Source organism: Gracilinanus agilis, chromosome 2 (genome assembly GCF_016433145.1).
Source record: "Gracilinanus agilis isolate LMUSP501 chromosome 2, AgileGrace, whole genome shotgun sequence".
Lineage (NCBI taxonomy): Eukaryota > Metazoa > Chordata > Mammalia > Didelphimorphia > Didelphidae > Gracilinanus > Gracilinanus agilis.
This window is the reverse complement of record NC_058131.1, coordinates 651,938,722-651,959,064: the sequence shown is the minus strand read 5'-3', so window position 1 is coordinate 651,959,064 and position 20,343 is coordinate 651,938,722. Positions and strand designations below refer to the sequence as shown.

At 38.7% G+C, this 20,343-nt stretch overlaps 1 protein-coding gene across 1 annotated transcript in view; it reads left to right on the top strand.

The window, feature by feature from the left end:
• CHAT (choline O-acetyltransferase) overlaps positions 1 to 20,343 on the top strand; it is a 93,738-nt gene that overhangs the window by 51,361 nt on the left and 22,034 nt on the right. Inside the window, exons 7-8 of the mRNA XM_044662701.1 lie at positions 5,976 to 6,145; positions 9,198 to 9,298. Coding sequence (XP_044518636.1) covers positions 5,976 to 6,145; positions 9,198 to 9,298 — 271 coding nt within the window. The remainder of the gene's footprint in view (positions 1 to 5,975; positions 6,146 to 9,197; positions 9,299 to 20,343) is intronic.

Below are 20,343 nucleotides of genomic sequence, written 5' to 3'. Positions count from 1 at the left end.
AATTGCAGATTACAATAAATACCTATAGGCACAAGAAACTTTAGGATCCTGTCAAAGCAGATTACAATAAATAGAATAACTATCTATAGGCACAAGAAACTTTAGGATCCTGTCAAAGCAGAATACATAAACAAAATCAAGATGCTATCTTAGTGTTGCCTAAAAGACGGTTTCCTACAAGCTGTTTTTCAACCCTAAAGGATGACTAACGATTCAGCAGAGTAATTGCTGTATTCCTACATATCCTAAGCTTTTTCTTTCTTTACTTCCACACAGAAATAGAGACCATCTCTCTAATTCTCCACTGTTGTAGTCTGGAGAGCCTTTACCTTCCATTTGAAGCTGAGCTGTTAAATAATAGTCTCTGTTCGGAAATGAACTGGGATCATGAAACCCTTGTGGTGGCTGAAATCTTTGTATTGAAAGGATCATTTTTCCCCTTGTCATTTACTCTGGGCTCTGATGGCAGAGCCGATAAGTCTGATATTACTCAACTCCCACCTCTTCCTATTAAGCAATGGTTCTTTGGGAGAAGATTGATTTACCATATTAAATGGGACTCAATATTCCAGATGAGGGTGTAACAAGACAAACGGTTCTCGCTGCATTTTCCCCTTTGCCTGCCCCTTGTTTTCATTACAGTTGGATATTTTTTTCCTCTGGCCTAAGTCACGGTGGATGAGTTTGGGTGCAGTTTATTTTCTGCTTTACATGATAAACTTGTCAGCATTTGACTGATCTGCTCCTTGCGCATGTTTGGGTTCATTTGCAAGGCCATTTTGTTTTTCCATTTCAGGTTCAGAATTCTGATTTTTATTCCATCTGTTTAAACTTGAGCTCTGTCAAGCTTTCAATCACATTACTAAAATTTGTGTAACATTGGTTTCTGCCTATAAGGCATGGAATTCTAGGGCCACCCATAAGTCATTCACACCCTAAGGGGAAGGAAAAAAAGGAGCCTCTACCTCATTCCCAAATAAGTCCCCATAGGACTCCCTTCTTTCTCATGAAGTTATAATACTTTGTTTTCCTTTCCTAAGGCTGAGGGGTTGGGCAGAATCCAACACCATCTTGTGTGGAAATGGCCCTGCATTAATGACTGCTCTAAGTTTACTGCAGGCTCTTGACCGTGGGGACCATTGGGGTTTGAAAAAGGTCAAGAAAAGTGGCCTGCATTCACAAGGAATCTTAGCTCTCTGATGCCTGGGAGGCTTGGTTAGACTTTTTCTACCCACTGGACCTGGTTTGTGAATGGCATATAGCTGTACAAGGACCCAGAGCCGGGACTTAACAGCTCATTGCACCCACATCAGGTCCAGGCCTAGACAGGCTGTTATTTGTGCATCCAGTGTCAGAAGGAGTCTATGTCAAATTCATGGTAATGTTCCATTTATACATTTTCAATGGAGTCCTGGCATACAAGCAGTCAGCAGGCTTGGATACATCCCAGGACCACTGCAGCAGTCTACTGCCTTCAGTTTGTTCCATCAATCATCAGGTTAAACTTCCTCACATTTTTGCCACATCATTCTTCAGTTTGGGATAAATCCTAAATGCCTTAACCTGGCATTCAAGGGCTTCTGCAATCTGGCTCTTATCTGTATTTCCAGTTTTATCCCATACTAGTCTTTGACAGAAAGCCTTGACTTGTCTATCACCTCCAAAGACACTTTGCATTTCTCGGCTTCTGTGTCTCATGCTGCCCCCTCTCTAGAATGCTGTTCCCTACTCCCTCACACCTACCATATCTCTATTTATCTGAATGAAAGCAACATGTATAATGGATAAAGAGTGCCTAGACTTTATTCAATTCCAATGAGTATGATTAAGAATTCTATGTGAGATGGCACAACACTTTGGAAAGAATACCATCTCTGAAGTCAGATCACCTGGGGTCAAGTTTCTTCTATAATAGTGACCACCTGGGAGACCCAAGGCAAATCACTTGAGCTCTAGAAAGATGGATTATGAAGGCATTGAGCTAGATGGCCTCTGAAGTCCCTTCGAACTCTAGATTTATGATCTTATGATCCTTTAAGATCCAACTCGCACCTTACCTCCTTGGTGAGATTTTCTGCCTATTCCAGGCCACACCAATCAGTCCTTAATACTCAGTCTTACCCTTTCATATCAAAATGGCCAAAGAATATAAAAGCTATAATTTGCCTTAGAGCTCAAATCATCCAGTGGCCCCATTTTACAGAGAAGCAAACTGAGAAGTAAAGGGACCTATAAGCTCAAAGTCATTGAGTTAGTAAATAACAGAGACAGAACTTGAACCCAAGATTTCTTATCCCAAGTCTAATGCTCCTTCTTCCATACCAGAAAAAGGAACAGTGAAAAGCTATAGAATATTAAGCAATAAAAATAATAACAATAGTTTATGTATGCTTTAAGATTTGCAAAGCACTTTAGACATGTCATTTGACCCTCACGATAACTCTGGGAGGTAGGTGCTATTATTATTCCCATTTTACAAATGGAAAAATGGAGGCGGATAGAGGTTAAATGGCTTGCCCAGGGTGACACAGCTTATAAGTGTCTGAGACTAGATTTGAACTCAGGTCTTCCTGACTCCACATCTAGTATTCTATCCACTGTACCAGCTAGCTACCATATAGAAGTTGTTATTATCATTAGTGTTCTCGAACTTCTTTTGTATAATCCATCCCTTGAATTAGACTGGAAGCTCTTGAAAGAACTCCTTCTTCTCCTCTGTCCCCCCAGGGCACAGAAAAGTCACTCCACATCAACTTGTTGATGAAAGCAGATATGCTTCTAGCGGCATTAGCAAATTCATTTCCTCCATGCTCTTTAGGTACCTCCTATGCATAAGCCACCACAAGCAACACCAAGGAGACAAAGATGAAACGAGGCACAGTAGGCACAATTCCTATCCTCCAAACTTATATGTCAATTGAAGGGATAAATCTTCTATAGAAATAAGTATGATACAAGGTAAGAAGTGCTAAGGATAAAGGAGAGGTCCAGAGATCCTTTGAGGCAGGAGAGCTCACTCTTGACTGGAAAGATAAGGATATAAAGTCTTCATTCATATGACAAGTGAAACCTGACCTTGGCCTTAAAGGATTTCAGTAGGCAGAAACATGGAGCAAGTACAGTTCAGTCAAGCAAATGAATAGAGGCAGGAGAATGTGGGTGGTGCAATATCTGGGAATAGCTAGTCATCTGTTTCAGTGGAATGTAGAATATGTGAAGGCAAGTAGAGCAAAATTGATCAGGAAGGGTCTTTAACATCATACAGTAGAAGTCACAAATGCTAGGCTAAGGCCTATTTTGTCCCATAGACAAAGGAAAAGCACTAGAGATTTTTAAGTAAAATGGTTAGATTCTGACTTAGGACGATGAATTTAGTAGCTGCGAAGGATAATTTGGAGAAAAGAGAGTGTGGAGAAAATGAAACCAGTTAGATGATTAATGTGACAGTCTAGACAAGAGGTAATGAGGGCCTAAACTGTGGTGGACCACATGAGTATAGAGGATGGGGAAAATATTGTGAAGCCTGAATCAATAGACCCAGGGAACTGATTAGATGTGGAATGTGAGGAAGACAGGAGAGACAAAGATGACTCTGAGGTTTCTACCCTGGCTTATTGAGAGGATAGTCTCATAAAAAATCAGAAATTTGGTAAGAGGGGCATTTTTTGAGATAGAAGATGATGCGTTTGGTTTTAGACAGGATGACTTTTTTTAAAAAACCCTTACCTTCTGTCTTAGACAGTATTGATTCTCAGGCAGAAAAGTGACACGGGATAGGCAAAGGGAGATAAGTGACTTGCCCAGAGTCACACAGCTAGGAAGTGTCTGAGGCCAGAATTGAACCTGGGACTTCCCAGCTCTAGGCCTGACTCTCAGCCTACTGAGCCATCCAGCTGCCCAGGTAGACAGGTTGACTTTAGAGTACCTGCAGGACATCCAATTAGAGATGTTCAGTTAGCAGTTTGAAAATCAATCCTGAATGTCAAGAACAATCTTTCCTGAGAGTGAAGGTTTGACTAGAATTTGACCCCCATCTTGTGTAAAAATATCCCTACATTAAGTCTTTGGCTATGAAGGCCATTGAGGATTGCCAAAATTGTTTGATCACTCTCCTCTACCTATTAGTCTACCAATTAGAAATTGCAATCAATTACCACTTAGTTTAAAAATTCATTTACATTTTCTCATTCAGTCAGTCAACAAATATCAAGTGCTTAAAATGTGCTGGGTACTATGCTAAGCACTATGGATAAAAATATAAGCAGAAATAAAACTGGTTCCTGACCTCAAGGAGCTTAAATTCTTTATTAAAATTAAAATTTATTTTATTTTCAGTTTTGAATTCTCTCCCTAAGTCCCTCCTGTCCCACCCATTGAAAAGATTTTTTTAAACCCTAGAACTAGTAAAAATGTGTATAGTCAAGCAAAATTTCTACATTAGCCATATCAAAAAAAAAAAAAAAGAAAGAAAGAAAGAAAGAAAGAAAATTTATTTCCATCTGTACCTTGAGTCCATCAACTCTGTCTGGAAACAGATAACATGCTTTATCAGAGTACTTTGCACCTGTATCTGGTCATTGTGTCATTCAAAATAAGGAGTTTACAATCTAATAGGGAAGATAACTCATTAAAGGGAACTGAAAAGAAAAAGTATAGGGCAAGATACTTTATTAGTGGAAGGTTGGTTCAGTGTTGATGTTTAGAATCAAAAGCAGAATCATAAGAAGAATAAAGGATAGCTGGACTGAGAATTTCCTAAAAATGAAGGTTCTGGGAGGGACTCATCAGTGGGAGAAGGATATAGAGAGGCAAAATAATATTCCAGGGTGAGAAGATCGTAGAGGCTGAGGAAACTTCTAGGATAAGAAGACAGTTGAGGCATGGTGGTAATATTTAGAGTCAGAAGAAGAGTCTTCTTCTTCTTCTATTTCCAAACCCAATCTCTGGAAAGTCTAGAAAACCTAATTCTATAATCCTGCCTCAGAAATCCATTAGCTATGTGACCCTGGGTATTTAACTTCTCCAAACCTCAGTTTCCTCATTTGTAAAATGGGGATAATAATAGCACCTATATCATGGGACTGTCGTGAAGATATGAGATAATATATGTAAAGTCTTTTGCAAACCTTAAATCATTAAAAGCATTCGTTATTATTATTACTAGTATTACCCATCCAAATAAGAAAACATTTGAGAAAGAGAAAGAGTAATAAAGTAGGAGAGGGAGGGCTCAACAATGCAAAGATGTGGGCTTACAAAGTCTGAAGAACTAAGAGAAAGTTGTAACATCGCTGTTGTCCTCCCACCCATAGGATTCTATGAGGAATGTGCACAGTAGTGGGTTAGGAAAGCTCCAAAGCCCCTTCCAACTTGAACATTCTGAGTCTGGTACCTTACTTAAGGAGTTGAAGAACAAGATGACTCCTTGTAGAACAAGGTCATGGTGGTGGTGCCTGAAGCATGGGGGTGAGGATGAAAAGCTAGATGACCTCTGAAGGGGTCTTTCAGTCTGAAAAGTCTATAAGCAATTAGCATAATCCTAGGAAAGAAGATATGGTTCTTTCTCTATATCAATGCATCTTCAAACTTTTTCAAACTAGAGAGCCCACACAATAGTGTTCATCGAAACTAACCACACCAGATGGGTCAAAAACAACCTTTTGGAGAGATGGTGATGGGTTTGACCAGTGGTTCCCAAACTTTTTTGGCCTACCACCCCCTTTCCAGAAAAAAATATTACTTAGCCCCCTGGAAATTATTTTTTAAATTTTAATAGCAAGTAATAGGAAAGATAAATGCACCTGTGGCCATCACCGCCTCCCTGGATCGCTGCAGCACCCACCAGCGAGCGGTGGCGCCCACTTTGGGAATCACTGGGTTTGACCCTCTTTGTTGCTGCATCTGGAGCCAACAGAGGGTAATCAGGCTCTGGGAACTAGTGTGATATGCTGAAGAATGCCTGTTCTTCCTGGCAGATTCAACCAACCGTGATTCCCTGGACATGATTGAACGGTGTATCTGCTTGGTGTGTTTGGATGCACCAGGAGGCATGGAGCTCAATGACACGAACATGGCCCTTCAGCTCCTTCATGGAGGGGGCCATGGTAAAAATGGGGCAAATCGCTGGTATGACAAGTCCATGCAGGTAAGTCCTTCAAATGGGCTTGCTGCTAACCTAGGGAGACAGCTTGATACAGTGGGAAGAGAATTGAAATCAGGAGGCCCTAGTTCAAAATTTTACCTCTGCTTAGGAGACTTAGAGCAAGACACTAAGCCTCCCTCCCTGGGTACAAAGAATGAAAGGGTTGGAATAAATGATCACAGAGAGCCCACCTAGCCCCAGGCTAGGAGCTTAAGTACTCAATTGTATGATCTAATTGAATAAATAACAATCCTCAACTGTCACTAACAAGGTTTGGCAAGAGCCTATATAAGTAAGAATTGTTCTACCGGGTGAGATTCATGGGACCATTAGCTCAGGACAGTTTCTGACAGGGCCATCACAGACCCCACAGACAGTTTGTAAGAGATTGTAGTTCTCTTTCTTGTAGTCAGACTCAAAGGCTAGAGGTGTGCCTCTGAGTTTCCCTTAGTAATCTTTCATGGATCTGTGTGCATAAATTTATCTAAACTTTTATAAAGGTATTTCAACCAATCAAAAATATTTATTAAGTGTATATTATGTGCCTGGAACAGCTACCTCAATGGATAGACTGAAGTCAGGAAAGACTCATCTTCCTGAGTTCAAATCTGGCCTTATACACTTATTTAGCTGGGTGACCCTGGGCAAATATTGTTTGCCTCAGTTTTCTCATTTGTAAAATGAGCTGGAGGGGGAAATGGAAAACCATTCTAGTATCTTGTCATGAAGACTCAAACAAGACTGCACAACAACAATGAATTATGTGCCAAGCACTATGCTGGATGCTGGAATATAAATAAGCCAGTTTCTGCACTTAAGGAGAAGAATATTCTTCTGTATCCATATTGGCCTCTAAGCCTTAGTTTCTTCATCTGTACAATGAGAATAATAACATTTTTTTCTACCTACTACAGATGGTAATTGGGAGGGAAGTATCTTGAAAACTTTAATGCAAAAAATTTTTAATGTGTTATTTCATCAGTGGAAACTCTCTATAACTATTAGGTAAATCAGTAGGGAAGTCCTTGAAGCATGTAGAGTTTGAATAATTTGCCCATAGTCAAACAATTAGTAAGAGTTAGAGGTGGGATATAAACATAGATCTTCCTGACTCTAAGTCCAGGACTGTTTACCTCTCTGTAAACCTTAAAGTACCATATAAAAATGTACTGTTGCTATTATTACACAAAAGGGTTCCCCCTTCCTTTTCTTAATTCTCTAGAGTTTGTTATCCAAATCCATGTTTACCCTATTTACCTAAGTCTTTCATAATTTTACAGACCATGATTATTTTTCCTCTTTCAAAATAGAATTCTAAAAGGAACTTCCTGGTAATTTTGATCCAGGGAGGATCCAGATGCTTTGAGGACCATTAGCAACACTGATCATGCCTCTGACTGAGTTTCAATCCTACTTGGCATAAGGGAGTTCATATCTCAAACATTTTCTGGTTGGATTTCAGGAGAAAGGCTCAAAGCTCATTGGGGAAAGAGGGACAATTTTATTTTTAACCATCGAAGCTACCTATAGGCCTTTTGAGACATAGGCATTCTCACTACTACAGAACTGAGGTAGCCCAGTTGAAAAGACAATCAGAATTTTCCAATAATTCAAGGTAAGGTTGGGAGGAGAAAAATCTGCTCTATCTTTTTTATTTCCAACTTTTTTGTGCCTTTGAATTGTGACGAGACCAATAGGAGGGATAGAGACTGGACTAGGGAATTCCCAAGTGGAGAAATTCTTTACACCAATATATACATACTTTCTGATACCTTCTTTGTAACCTATAGCCTTAGAGAGTTGCCTATATCTCTGAGAGATGAAATGATTTGCTCAGCATCATGCAGCTAGGAGATCTCAGAGGTGGGACTTGAATTCAGCTCTTTCTGGTTTCAGTATTTTCTCTCTATCTCTGATCCTGTGCTGACTATACCAGTAAGAACTTTCATTCACCCGCTGAACATTTCGCAAGAGGAATGAAACTTGACTGCCAGAAAATTAGCTTCATGCAAGTTTGAGTGATTACTATTTTGTCTCTCAGTGCTAGTTCCAATATCTCAATAGAGTAGTACTAATTCAGGATCTTTAGAGTAATATAAAGTAATAATGTATATAAAGAAAATAGAGAGAAATAGGGAGAACAGCTCTCCCTTTAAAATAAACATTTTTTTCATTTAAATCATCATAAAAAATGGCCAAAAAGCAAAAATTCCAAATAGTTATTTGGATTTGAAGAAAAATATTAATGTTAAAAAGGATATATATGGCAGTAACCATTAATGCTTATGTACAAATCCTCAAAGTCAAAGTGAATTTGCATTTAGAGTTTGAGGTCCCCAAATGAAGTCCTGGCTCTGATGCCTACTACCTATGACCATAAGTCACTTCATCTCCCTGAGCCCCATTTTTCATGTGTATAATCACTCTAGACTTGGAAAGTCAAGAAGACCTGAGTTTCAATCCTTTCTCAAAGCCTAAGTATGTATCTCTAGGTAAGTTGGGTAAAATCCTTGAACTTCAGTTTCCTCATTTGCAAAATAGAGTTAAAAATAGCACCAGCTTCACAGGGTTGCTTGGGAATCAAATGAGGTAATGAATGCAAAGCACTTTGCAAACCTTAAAGCTCTCTATAAATGTCAGTTATTCTTATTGTTATCATAATACTTGTACTATATACCTACTTTTCAGTCTTGGAAAGAGGAAAGGGCTTTGCTCAAAGGACCATTACAGTTATCTAATCCAATAATTTCATTTTACAGAGGAGGAAACTGAAGTTAAACTATAAAGGCATAAAGGAATGTTGTTATTATTACTACTGTGAGTTGTTGTTGATTGTCACCGCTAACACAGAAACACAATTATTGGAGAATCTTTTTTCCCTTTTGGCAATATGTTCTGAGACATAAGGAGACAAGGCATCCCTTGGAGGTCAGCTGTCATTCCTTGCTGGCATCCTTAGCTTGCTGACCCCAACAGAGAATCTGCCATGCTGCAGACTTTAAAAGAGCAAACATTATCCAGACAGCTTATAACTTTGCCTATTTCCACCTTGCAGTTCGTGGTGGGGCGAGATGGAGTCTGTGGTACGGTATGTGAACATTCCCCATTTGATGGAATCGTCCTGGTACAGTGCACCGAACATCTGCTCAGGCACATGTGAGTTTCCTTTTCTTAATAGGATGTTGGGCCTTAATGGTTCTGCACTCATTTCCCAATACCCAGCCAGGAGCAGATTCTGGGGGGCAAAAGAGAAATCAGCTATGCACGAAGCCCTGTTACGCCATCGCGTCTTTGGCATGCGGAGAAAAAAGATACTGAGCTGAGCTCAGTGTGAGGGAAAATTAATATTTATCCTGGGGAACATATTGTGAAACCTCCCTCCCGGCTCCCGGTAGAAGGTGGGGGCCCCCTGGGAAGAAGACAGAACTGGCAGATGCGGTCCACGCAGCAGTATTTGTTGCTGGGGCTCAATGGTCTGATTGTCTTTATTTCTAGGGAGGGTTTGATTGAGGGGGATGGAGAACGTGGGTGATATAAAAATGATCTTGGGGAGGGAGAAGGGCACTTGTAAAACTTAGGTTTAAAAATAAAAGAGTCCTGCAGCCCAGCCTGGAACGCAAGGTGTGAGCGTTGGAGAAAATCCAGAGCATTTTAGTCACTTACTCTTTCGGGTTCCCACCCACCCACCCACTCTAAATGGCAGACCAGTTGTTGATTTTCTCAGTTTATCTGTGCAGAGAATTTTTACCCTCATTTTCCCCTAGACGGGTGAATGCCCCCCAACACACACACACATACACACACAAACACGCGCGCAAGCATAATCCATTTAAGTGGAATAACAAACATTCCTTTGGAAATTCATGCCTTCTTAGACTAGACTCTCTGAGGGAAGAGGAGCACCTAGGTTAGCATAGCTAGGGTTTGGGGCTGGGTGCCAATAGTTAGACAGAGTTGATAGGACTTGCCGTCCTTGAACAGCAAAGAAACAAGCTTAGCACCTAGTTAAAATTTAAGACCAAGTGACTAAAATGAAGCTCTAGGAAATGGGTCAAACCCCAAGGAAGTTCCCGTGTAGCCTCTGGCCTGCAATTTCCAGCTTAGAAAAGATAATTTGAGGTGAAGTTTGTACCATTTTCCCAAGTCCCCAAAATTGTTCGTCATGCCAATTTCTAGTTAAGATTCCCAGTTTTTGTTATATATTCTATCAGTAGAACTTGGACTAGTCGAAGCCTCTCTTTTCCTTGGACATTTAAGGTCTTATTTTGCTCTCCCATGAATAGCACCAGGCATCTTCAGACCAGCTGGTTTCCCTCTCTTCTCTATTGCTTATATTCTGCCACCATCCCAAAAATGAAGACCAGAACACTTGGCTTTGGTGCCTGAATTCTCTGACATGGTCTTTGTATTCTTAGTGGTTTAGTTTATCTGCCTCTCAGTTTCTCCCATAATTAAATAGATGGGAATCATCTCATTTGGACACAAGAAAGATAATACAGTAGTATTCTCCCATGTTATGCTTGCCTACAGGCCCTTCCTGTTTCCAGAGGCTATAATGTTAAATAAATAGGTAAGATAGATGGATAGACAGACAGACAGACAGACAGATAGATAGATAGATAGATAGATAGATAGATAGATAGATAGATGATTTATAGATTGAATGACAGATTGATTTAAATATCTCTTAGGGCCACAGTTCATGATCCTGGCCTTTCCTTTCCCTTTTTCATCCACAAGGCAGTGATATAGTACACTAGGCCTGAGATCAGAAAGGTCTGAGTTCAAATTCAGCTTCAGACATTTACTAGCTGTGTGACTCCAAGCAAATTATTTAATCTCTGAATGTCTCAGTTACCTCAACAGTAAGATGAGAATAAAAATAGCACCTAACTCACAGGGTTGTTATGAGGATCAAATGAGATAATAACTATAAAGCACTTAGTCTGGTGCCTAGTAGGAACTTAGGAATGATAAATGTTTGTTCCTTACAAGACTTACTCTTTTCCTCTGATGTCAAATATTCCTAAGAACTTACTAAGGAAGTAGTTCTTATCTCATAAACAAATTTGTCCTAAAGTGTTTATAGTGATAACAAATTGAGATGGTATCTTTTCCAGGGATATTTGAATTTTCAAATTCCAGGGAATTTGAATTTAAATTTTAACAGGGGCTTTCTGAAAACTTAATTCCTTAACTCAAAGGAATGAATCTATAGTGGTTAAATTTTAGGAATATGGCAAACCCAGTTGGAGAGGTTACCTTGGACAAGAACCATCCTTGGAATATGGCAAGATCATCTACTTAGCATGATTTAGAGCTGGAAGGAGGGCTTTAGACATCATGCAGTCCAACTCTTTAATTTAAAAGATTAAGAACTAGAGGCCCAGAGATTTGCCCAATGTCACATATTGGAGGTGGGGGCGCCTGTATTCCATGTCAGGTCTTCTGTCTCCCCATCTAGTGTTCTTTCCTATAAAGCACAGCCTCTTTGGAATAAGACACTTGTAGACTGCTGAACAAATTCTACTTTGGCCATCAGCTGTCCCTCATCCTCCAGACTGGGCTACCATGCCTCAACTGCTTCCTAGCTCTGGACCTGGGCAGCCTTCTCCCATTGGGGATAAGGTTTCAGACCAGTCATCCATCATTTTCTGGACTTAGCCACTACCCTTCCCCTCACTTTCTTCTCTACCTTCTCCTCCACTTTTAGCTTTTTGGGTCTCCTCTTACAAACCATCTTCCTCCATCAGAGTATAAGCTCCTTGAGGCAGGTACTATCTTTTTGCTTTAATTTGTATCCCCAGTGCTTAGTACAGTGCTTGGCAGTAGTAAGTGCTTAACAAATGCAGGTATCCCTTCCACATTGCAACTTTCCCCATTGCTGTTTCAGTATATCATGGATCAGCATAAGAAATTAAATGAGAATTTGGGGAGAGTTTTGTGGAAGCTGCAGACCACAGACGAAGGTGAGCAGACAAAAAAGAAAGAGTTTAGAAACTCAGAAAGGAGTAAAACAGAGGCACCTTCTGCCGATCAAGAAGCAGCTAGGGAGTTTCCTGAAACCCTATAAAAACCAATTGAAGAGAAAGCTACAAACCAGAACAGATATTCAATGCTGATGAAACTGCCCTATGTTGGGAAAAAAAATGCCTCAGAGGACATATTTCAGCCTAGAAGAGAAGCAAGCTCCAGATTTTAAAGGCACAAAGGATAGGGTAGGTACTATAAACACCCCATAAAAGAAAAAGAAAAAATTCAGATTTCTTCTCTGATATGAAGGGAAGGCCAAAAATTACATGTGAATTTTCCAGATCTCAGGGGCCCTGGCTCCTAATACCCAGGATGTAGAAGGGGCATCTATACTTGTTGACTGAGTGTCTGACCCACTGTTACAGATAGTTGCTAAGAGACAACAGTGAAGGGAGTTTCACACCAAAAATTCCTAAAATTTATGAAAGATACTCTCTCCCCTACCACCACCCAAGAATATGTATTTTTCCTTAGTTCCATAAGATTGCAGTGCTATATTTTATTAACTTTGTGCATGGATAAGTAAAAGAGGTTTGATGGAGTTTTCTTTGTGGGTACTTTTAACAATCTAATTTGGAAAGACCAAAAACTATTGAGTTGCTTTTTAAGTTCAAGCAATCCCTTTGAGTCTTTCCTTTTTATCTACATTCTAAAATGTTCATTCACCTCCTTAAAACTCCGTACATTAAAAATGTCACATTATACCAATCACCCAAGGTGGCAATGCTGGTATCATCCTCAGCTTCTCACCCTTCATATCCAGCCAGCTGCCAAATGTTGTCATTTTCTTTCCCTATAACATCTCTAGCATATAGCCTCCACTCAAATAGTTTACAACCTAGTGCAAGCTCTCATTCTCTCTCTCCTGGACTATTGCAGTCGTTTTCTTTCTTGGACTCTGTGCCTCGTCTCTCTCCATTTCAATCTGTCCTCTGCCTAGCTGTCAAAATGATCTTCCTAAAGGATAGATCTGACCACCCTACTCAATAAACTCCAAGGGCTTCCCTATGTCCTTAAATAGCAAACATAAGGGGCAGCTGGATGGTTCATTGGATTGAGAGCCAGACCTAGAGACAGGATGTCTTAGGTTCAAATCTGGCCTGAGACACTTGCTAGCTGTGTGACTGTAGGCAACTCATTTGACCCACATTGCCTAATCCTTACTGCTTTTCTGCCTTGGAACCAATACATAATATTGATTCCAAGAGGGGAGGTAAGGATTTTAAATTTTTAAAAGTTCAAATATAATGAAAATAAATTCTATTAATAAAAAACTTTTTTTTTAAAAGTCCTTGAGGGTGGATCCCCAGCACTTAGCACAGTGCCTGGCACATAGTAAGGGCTTAATCAGTGCTTGTTGACCGATTTTTATCTATGACTATTTTTACAACTGTTTACATAGTAAAACAATGGGATAGAATACTGGAAGGTTATTACAGAATTCGTTCTCTGCTTTAATTAATATTTGACAACAAATCACACAGAGAGTGAGGTTTGCACATACAAACCTAACTCAGCGTCTTCTCATTTATTCCCTTAATTTGAATATGTAACATGAAAATAGAGAGAAGTGTACCTCTCCCCTTCCCCTAACTAAATCTAGAAGCAAATAAATGTTTTAAACAAGAAGAAAAAGAACTGGAGTGTTTAGGAGAGGTGTTGCATGACAAAAGATTGTCAAATATTGCCCTAGGTTTCAAAAAGGAAAAGAAGGTATATTCTTCCAATACTAAGCTAGTAAATTTGAATATCCTTCCTAGAAAAAAAAATCCTCCAATGGATTATTAGAGATATTGTTTATAGGGATTTAGAAAGTGAAGTAGCAATCATTATAAGCCATCAAAGGCTAATCATGAACCAACTGTACTGATCTAAAATGTCACTTACTTTTTTTACCAGATCATTAGACTGGTAGATTAGATAAATGGTATAGGTATCATAAAACTGAATTTCATCAAGGCATTTGTCAAAATCACTTTTGACATCCTTGCAGACAAGATGGAGAGAGGTAGACTGGGTATGAGTTCAGTTCAGTAGATTGGGAACTGATTGAACAACTGACCCAAATAATGCCAATTAATGGATTGATTGCCAACCACAAAAAAAAAAAATCTATCTGAATGCTTTAGGGCTTCTTTTTTAAACAATATCTTTATCAATAGCTTAAGATGAAGGCAAAGATGGAAAACATCCAATTTTTATATTATGTAGAAAGTGACAACTACAAAAAATAGGGCCCACAAAAGATCTGAGTAGGTTAGAATCCTGAGCAGGAACTAATGTTCATATTTAATAGGGATGAATTTAATTTTTTGCATTTGAAGCCAACTATAGTGATATAACAAGACAAAGATTTATAAGAAAATTAATCAATTAATCAGCAAGCTTTTAATAAGCACCTATTACCTCTGCCAGGATGCTGGAAATACCAAGATAAAAATTAAACAATCCCTACCCATCAAGACTTTGTCCTGTATTGGAGAAGATATCACATATTCACATAAGTACCTGTATGTGTGTGTGTGTGTGTGTATATATATGCATACATACATATACATGTATGCATACATATATTCCTTCTTTGAACCTCACCCATAGTGATATAGTCAATAGATTATCAAGGATGAAAGCCAGGGTGCTGCTAGCTGGTTAACGATTTTTTTCCCAGTATTCCCAATGGCCTTATATTTGATCTATTGAAAGTATTTCATCCCTTACACTTTAAGGGACTTGCAGGGAAAAGGCAGAAACCATAAGAAGGACATTGGAAACCACTGCAAGAAGCGACTAGGAAGATCAATGATTTGGAGTAAGCAATAATGAAGACATTCCAAGAATATCCTAGACTGAATCTGCCTTACTTATCAAAGCTAAAATAGGAGAACAGACAGAGAACTCTCTCCCCTTTCTCTTCTTTTCAGAAGGAGAAAAAAAAAGAATATTTTCACTCCCCCTTGCTCTCTACAGATAGCTGATGCAAGACTGGCACAGCTGAGGATGAGGAGGATAGACAAAGTTTTGTTTCTCTGCCAGATCCTGAATATTGATCAACTACAACAGTTTAGGGTTGGAGAGTTAAAAGTCTCACTGCTTTTAGGGGTGAGCACTGAAGTTTAGGGCAAGGAGAGATGAAGCACCATTGAAGTTACAGTATCAGTGATAAAAACTATTGACCAGCAACAAATGGACCAGACTTTTTGTTGTAGTTGACTTAATTCATGAATTTAATATAGATGAGAGTTAAGAAAGGACTTCCTCTTTCAGAGATGACAAACATTTGTCAATTGTGCTGAATTGGGCTCTGAGCCAAGTAGAGCAATATGGGAAGAGTGGATAATGTTTGACTTTCGCAATCCTTGCCACAGTACCTAAGATATCCTTTGATTCCTTCCCTTTTAAGAAAAGAAGCATTAAATAAATGAGAAGCATTATGTCATGGGGAAATAAAAAACACTTCTTTTGTGAGGGTGACTTACAGCATTTTCTCCATGTTTCAAAAACTCATTTCAGAGGAGAAAGGAGGTAGTGAACATGACACACATGCACGTGTCCTAACAATGAAAATATTGATTATGCACAAGAGATTGTTTATGAGGCAACCTGGATTGGAAGTTGAGTTCTTTTTCCAAATGTTCATTTCCTGTCTTAAGCCATTTACCTGTGACAAAAATTGCTGGTTAACAACAAAATGACCCAGGATGTTTGTTATATTTTACCTAATTGCAGATACATAAATAAGAGCAGGTGAAGGAGGAGAGGTTATCCTTTCAGAGACGAGACATATTTGTTTAAGTAAAAGGTGAATGTTTAACTTTCTCAAACCTTGCAAAAGTATCTGAAATATACTCTCAATTTCTTTACTTTGGAGTAAATGATGAAGCAAGCCAGAAACAATATGTTATTTGGAAATAAAAACTGACATTTTCAATGAGAATGATTTAAGACTTTCCTGCCACATCGTAAAACCTAACCTCTAAGGAGAGAGGATAGTGAGAATGATGTACACCTAGCAGTGAAGGCATCAACCAGGAATGTGTAGTTGGCAAAATGACTCCACCACAACAATCTGGGGATGCTTCTAGGGCTTAAACTCATTCACAAGCTCCCCCAAGTGGTTAGATATATGATATAAATATAAGGTTAAGTTAGGGGAAAGAAAATGCCAGCTGGGGAGAATCAAGGGAAATCCCATGCAGTAGATGACATGTAAACTTAACTTTGAAAGAAACTGGGGATTATAAGACATAGAAGTGAGATAGGAGTCCATGGTTCCTATGGAGAAAGGAATCTTGCCCCTATCTTTCTGGTACAGATAAGGAGGAAAATGTGGTTCTGAAGCTACTACCTTCACTAGTAACTTAATCCCTGAGAAACTAGGAGCTCAGTGGTCTGTGCTATACTCTGATGCTCATGCTTGTAACCCTCAAATGGCTTTTGTTCTTTTTAATGTCCTCCTGATGGTATCTCTCTTTTCTACCCTTTTGCTCCATACTCTGAAGTTTTGCAAGGGTTTATGCACAAGAAAAGAATTCATCTATAAATAATATAGCAAATACAAAGAATCTTGGAATGTCCCCCAAAATAATCTGCCCAGTGAAAAACTGGGCAACTCAAAAATCTTCAAAATTCTATTCTAGACTAACTGGTCACCCAAACCTCTCAGGAGAATCAGTCTCATACCTCTCACCTTATGACAGCTATCAACCAGAGCCTGTAGTTACTTTTCATGTCCTTTTTCTTTTTCCTAGTCATAATATTTATGTGCAACTTTTGATTTCTTGGGCTTTAGTTTATTAGTCTAATTTAAAAGCCATTAAACTAACTCAACCAATTGGGCATAGCCACCACCATGTAGTACTCTGAGTACTCAGATTCCCAGAAGATAGGTGCCTGCTTCCTGACCTGTCATCACTCTCTCCTTTAACAAAAAAAGGCACAGTCCAAGATAGAATACACAAATATCCTCCCAAAACTCTCCCAAAGGAATAAAAGAAAAACCGTATTTCTTTTAAGAAGCTCATTTCATATCTAAGAGTCTAGAAGGCTCTATAATTCTGTTTCTAATGATCCATAGTCCTGAGTTTTAGTCCCCACTATACCTAAGTCCTTTCTGAACCACCCCCCTCAATGCAGCCAGAAGAACATTTCTACTCCTCTTCCAAATCCTAGGCCACAAAATGTTTTATCTAGAGATTTTATTTCTGTAAGATAAGATTTAAATCTTCAAACATATGCCCCTAAAAGAGTTACCAGATTGTTCCAAAAGTTATCTGATCAGTATAACAAGTAGTCACAGTAGTGCTTCATAGATGTCCCCAAATAAAAGGCTCCCCTCAAATCTTTAAAAGTCCTTCTAGAAATTTTGTGTAGGATAGTATATACTATAGTAGACATGTTGGCAGGATAAATCTCAATATGGTATCCTTTCCTGCCCCAGCCTCCCGCCACCTCCCGCCAGAACCCCTTTTTCCTTCTACCTTTCTCCCTGCCCCCATGCCTCAGCTATACTCTTCTCTCTAGAGAAATAATGATAAACTATTTGCTTCTTAACATGTTCCTGCCCATCCATAAATCATTAAGAATTTATTGAGTATGTGCTTGAGGGAAATAAAAATTATATCTATGGGCCTATAGACACTCCACCCTAAATACAGTAGAAATGCTACTTTATTACAGAGTATCTCAAAACAATGGTTCTCTTGAAATACAAGATCTATTTTAAAATAATTTTCTTTGGGGATTACTCACTAATGGTGGTCACCTCAGAGAAAAGAGAATTTCCTTTTAATTAAAGATGTCTTCCCTAGAGTTTATACCACTTAAAAAGTTTTCATTCATACTTTTGTAGAAAATTAGATATTTACTGTTTATTTTGTTTTTCAATTAAGAAGCATATATTTTCTTTCTCTCCTCTTTCCCCACCCCTTATAAGGAGAAAAAAAGAAAAAAAATTTCAAACCCAATATATGTATAATTATAACATTACATATATAATGTCACAAAAGTTTTGTTTGCATATATACATGTATGCAAATGTATGTATGTATAAATAAATAAATGTATGTATATAAATATATGTTTAAGTATACAAACACATACCTACACACACACACACACACACACACACACACACACACACACACACACTCCTCCACCACATTTCCAAATTGACTATGACCACAAATGTATGTCTCAATCTGCATAATGAGTCCATCATCTTCTTCGTCATTACTCCTCTGGAATCATACTACTCACTGCATTGATCAGAATTAAGTCTTTCAAAGTCGTCTGCTTTTTCATGTGTTATTGTTACTCTATATTTAGGGCAGGTATTCATCAATCAGGAATAAATTGCAGTAAAATAAATAATGGAATACTATTATGCTGTAAGAAATGACAAAAAAGATGGTTTCAAGGGGGCAGCTGGGTAGCTCAGTGGATTGAGAGCCAGGCCTAGAGACAGGAGGTCCTAGGTTCAAATCCGGCCTCAGACACTTCCCAGCTGTGTGACCCTGGGCAAGTCACTTGACCCCCATTGCCTACCCTTACCAATCTTCCACCTATAAGTCAATACACAGAAGTTAAGGGTTTAAAAAAAAAAAAAAAAAAAAAAGATGGTTTCAGAGAAATTCAGGAAGAACTTATAAAACGTTTCAAGTACCTTTTTTAAATGGTGTTGATTAGTATTTGAAAGAGTCTGTTTCCTAACCTAGAATATTGGCTAAAAATTAACCTTTTAGTGCTTAAAGGAACTAGAATATAAGCTACTTGGAGACAGAGCCTATTTGTTTTTGTTATTGTTGTTGTATTCCCAGTGCCTCTTCACATAGTAAATGCTTAATAAATGCTTACTGAGTTGAACTGAATTGAAAGTCAAAAAGGTTCAAGATCTCTCCCTCCAGGATGGTTCAAAATGATAACAACATTCCTTTGTAGGTCTATCTTTCTTCCTGGCCATGAGACATGACTACATTTCCTTTTGGAAAAACTAGGAGGTAGAGGCCACTTGAACAGCACTTTTGGTCTCTTTTCTACCCACCCCACCCCACTTTATCCATTAATATCACTAAGGAGGTTTGCTTATTAAACTCCTCTGCCTAGGAAATTTCCTTTTAGAGTCAAATGTGTGGGAGGAGCAGACAGTGTATAAGAACATATAGTTCCAGGAATTCGGGTGTTCAACAAAGTAGTCTCTCCTTCTGCCTTAAAACTCTTAGTTTATCTTATTCCTTGCCTATCTCTTTACATTTACTTTTCACTAAGAATTAAGTCATTTGTTTCTGTTTATCTCTTTTCTGTTGATGAATCATTCCAAAGGTGTATGACTCTTCATGACCCCACTTAGAGTTTTCTTGGCAGAGATACAGGAATGGTTTGCCATTTCCTTTCCCAGTTCATTTTACAGATGAGGAAACTGTGGCAAACATGGTTAAGTGACTTGCCCAGGGTCATGAAGCTCTTACATCTCTCTGCCTATCCTCTTTAGTGTCCTATTATCTTCTTTCTTAGTCTACTGTCTATTTCTCTCTTTTAAGTGATCGGTGTAGTGAAGAGAACACAGGACGAGGAATATAGACTCAGAACACTATGGTTAAAATCTGTCTCTAAAATTGTCAAGCTGTGTGACCATAGGTAAATCACTTAATCTCTCTGAGCCTCAGTTTCCGCATCTGTAAATGTGGTGATAATAATCATGCTATTCACTTCACAAGTGGTTGTTAAGAAAGCACTTTGTGAACCTTAAGATGTTATACAAAGTGTGAATTACTATTAGTAATCCCCTGTGAATGAATTAATGGCATGAATGAGTGAATGAAAAAGCATTTATTAAGCACTCAGCTTGTGTAAGTTAACTGCACTAAGAACCACTATAAGTGAACAAACAGTTGCTGCCCTTATAGAACTTATATTCTAACAAGAGAAAAATAGCATCTAGGGGGAACTGATAAAGAGGAGATTCTTGGGCAGGAAGTCAGAGGAAATGGTGATTAGAGTAGTAAGACATATTCCTTTCAGGAATGGTAATATTGATGTAGTCACTGTTCCCAGCACTAGAATTAGGATGGGGAAAAGAAAAAGAAATAGTAAGGAAGAGTTGAAGCAGGGCTGAAAATGAGCAAAGCCTAGTATATGTTCACCAATCAAAGCCTACTCGGGGGGGGGGGGGG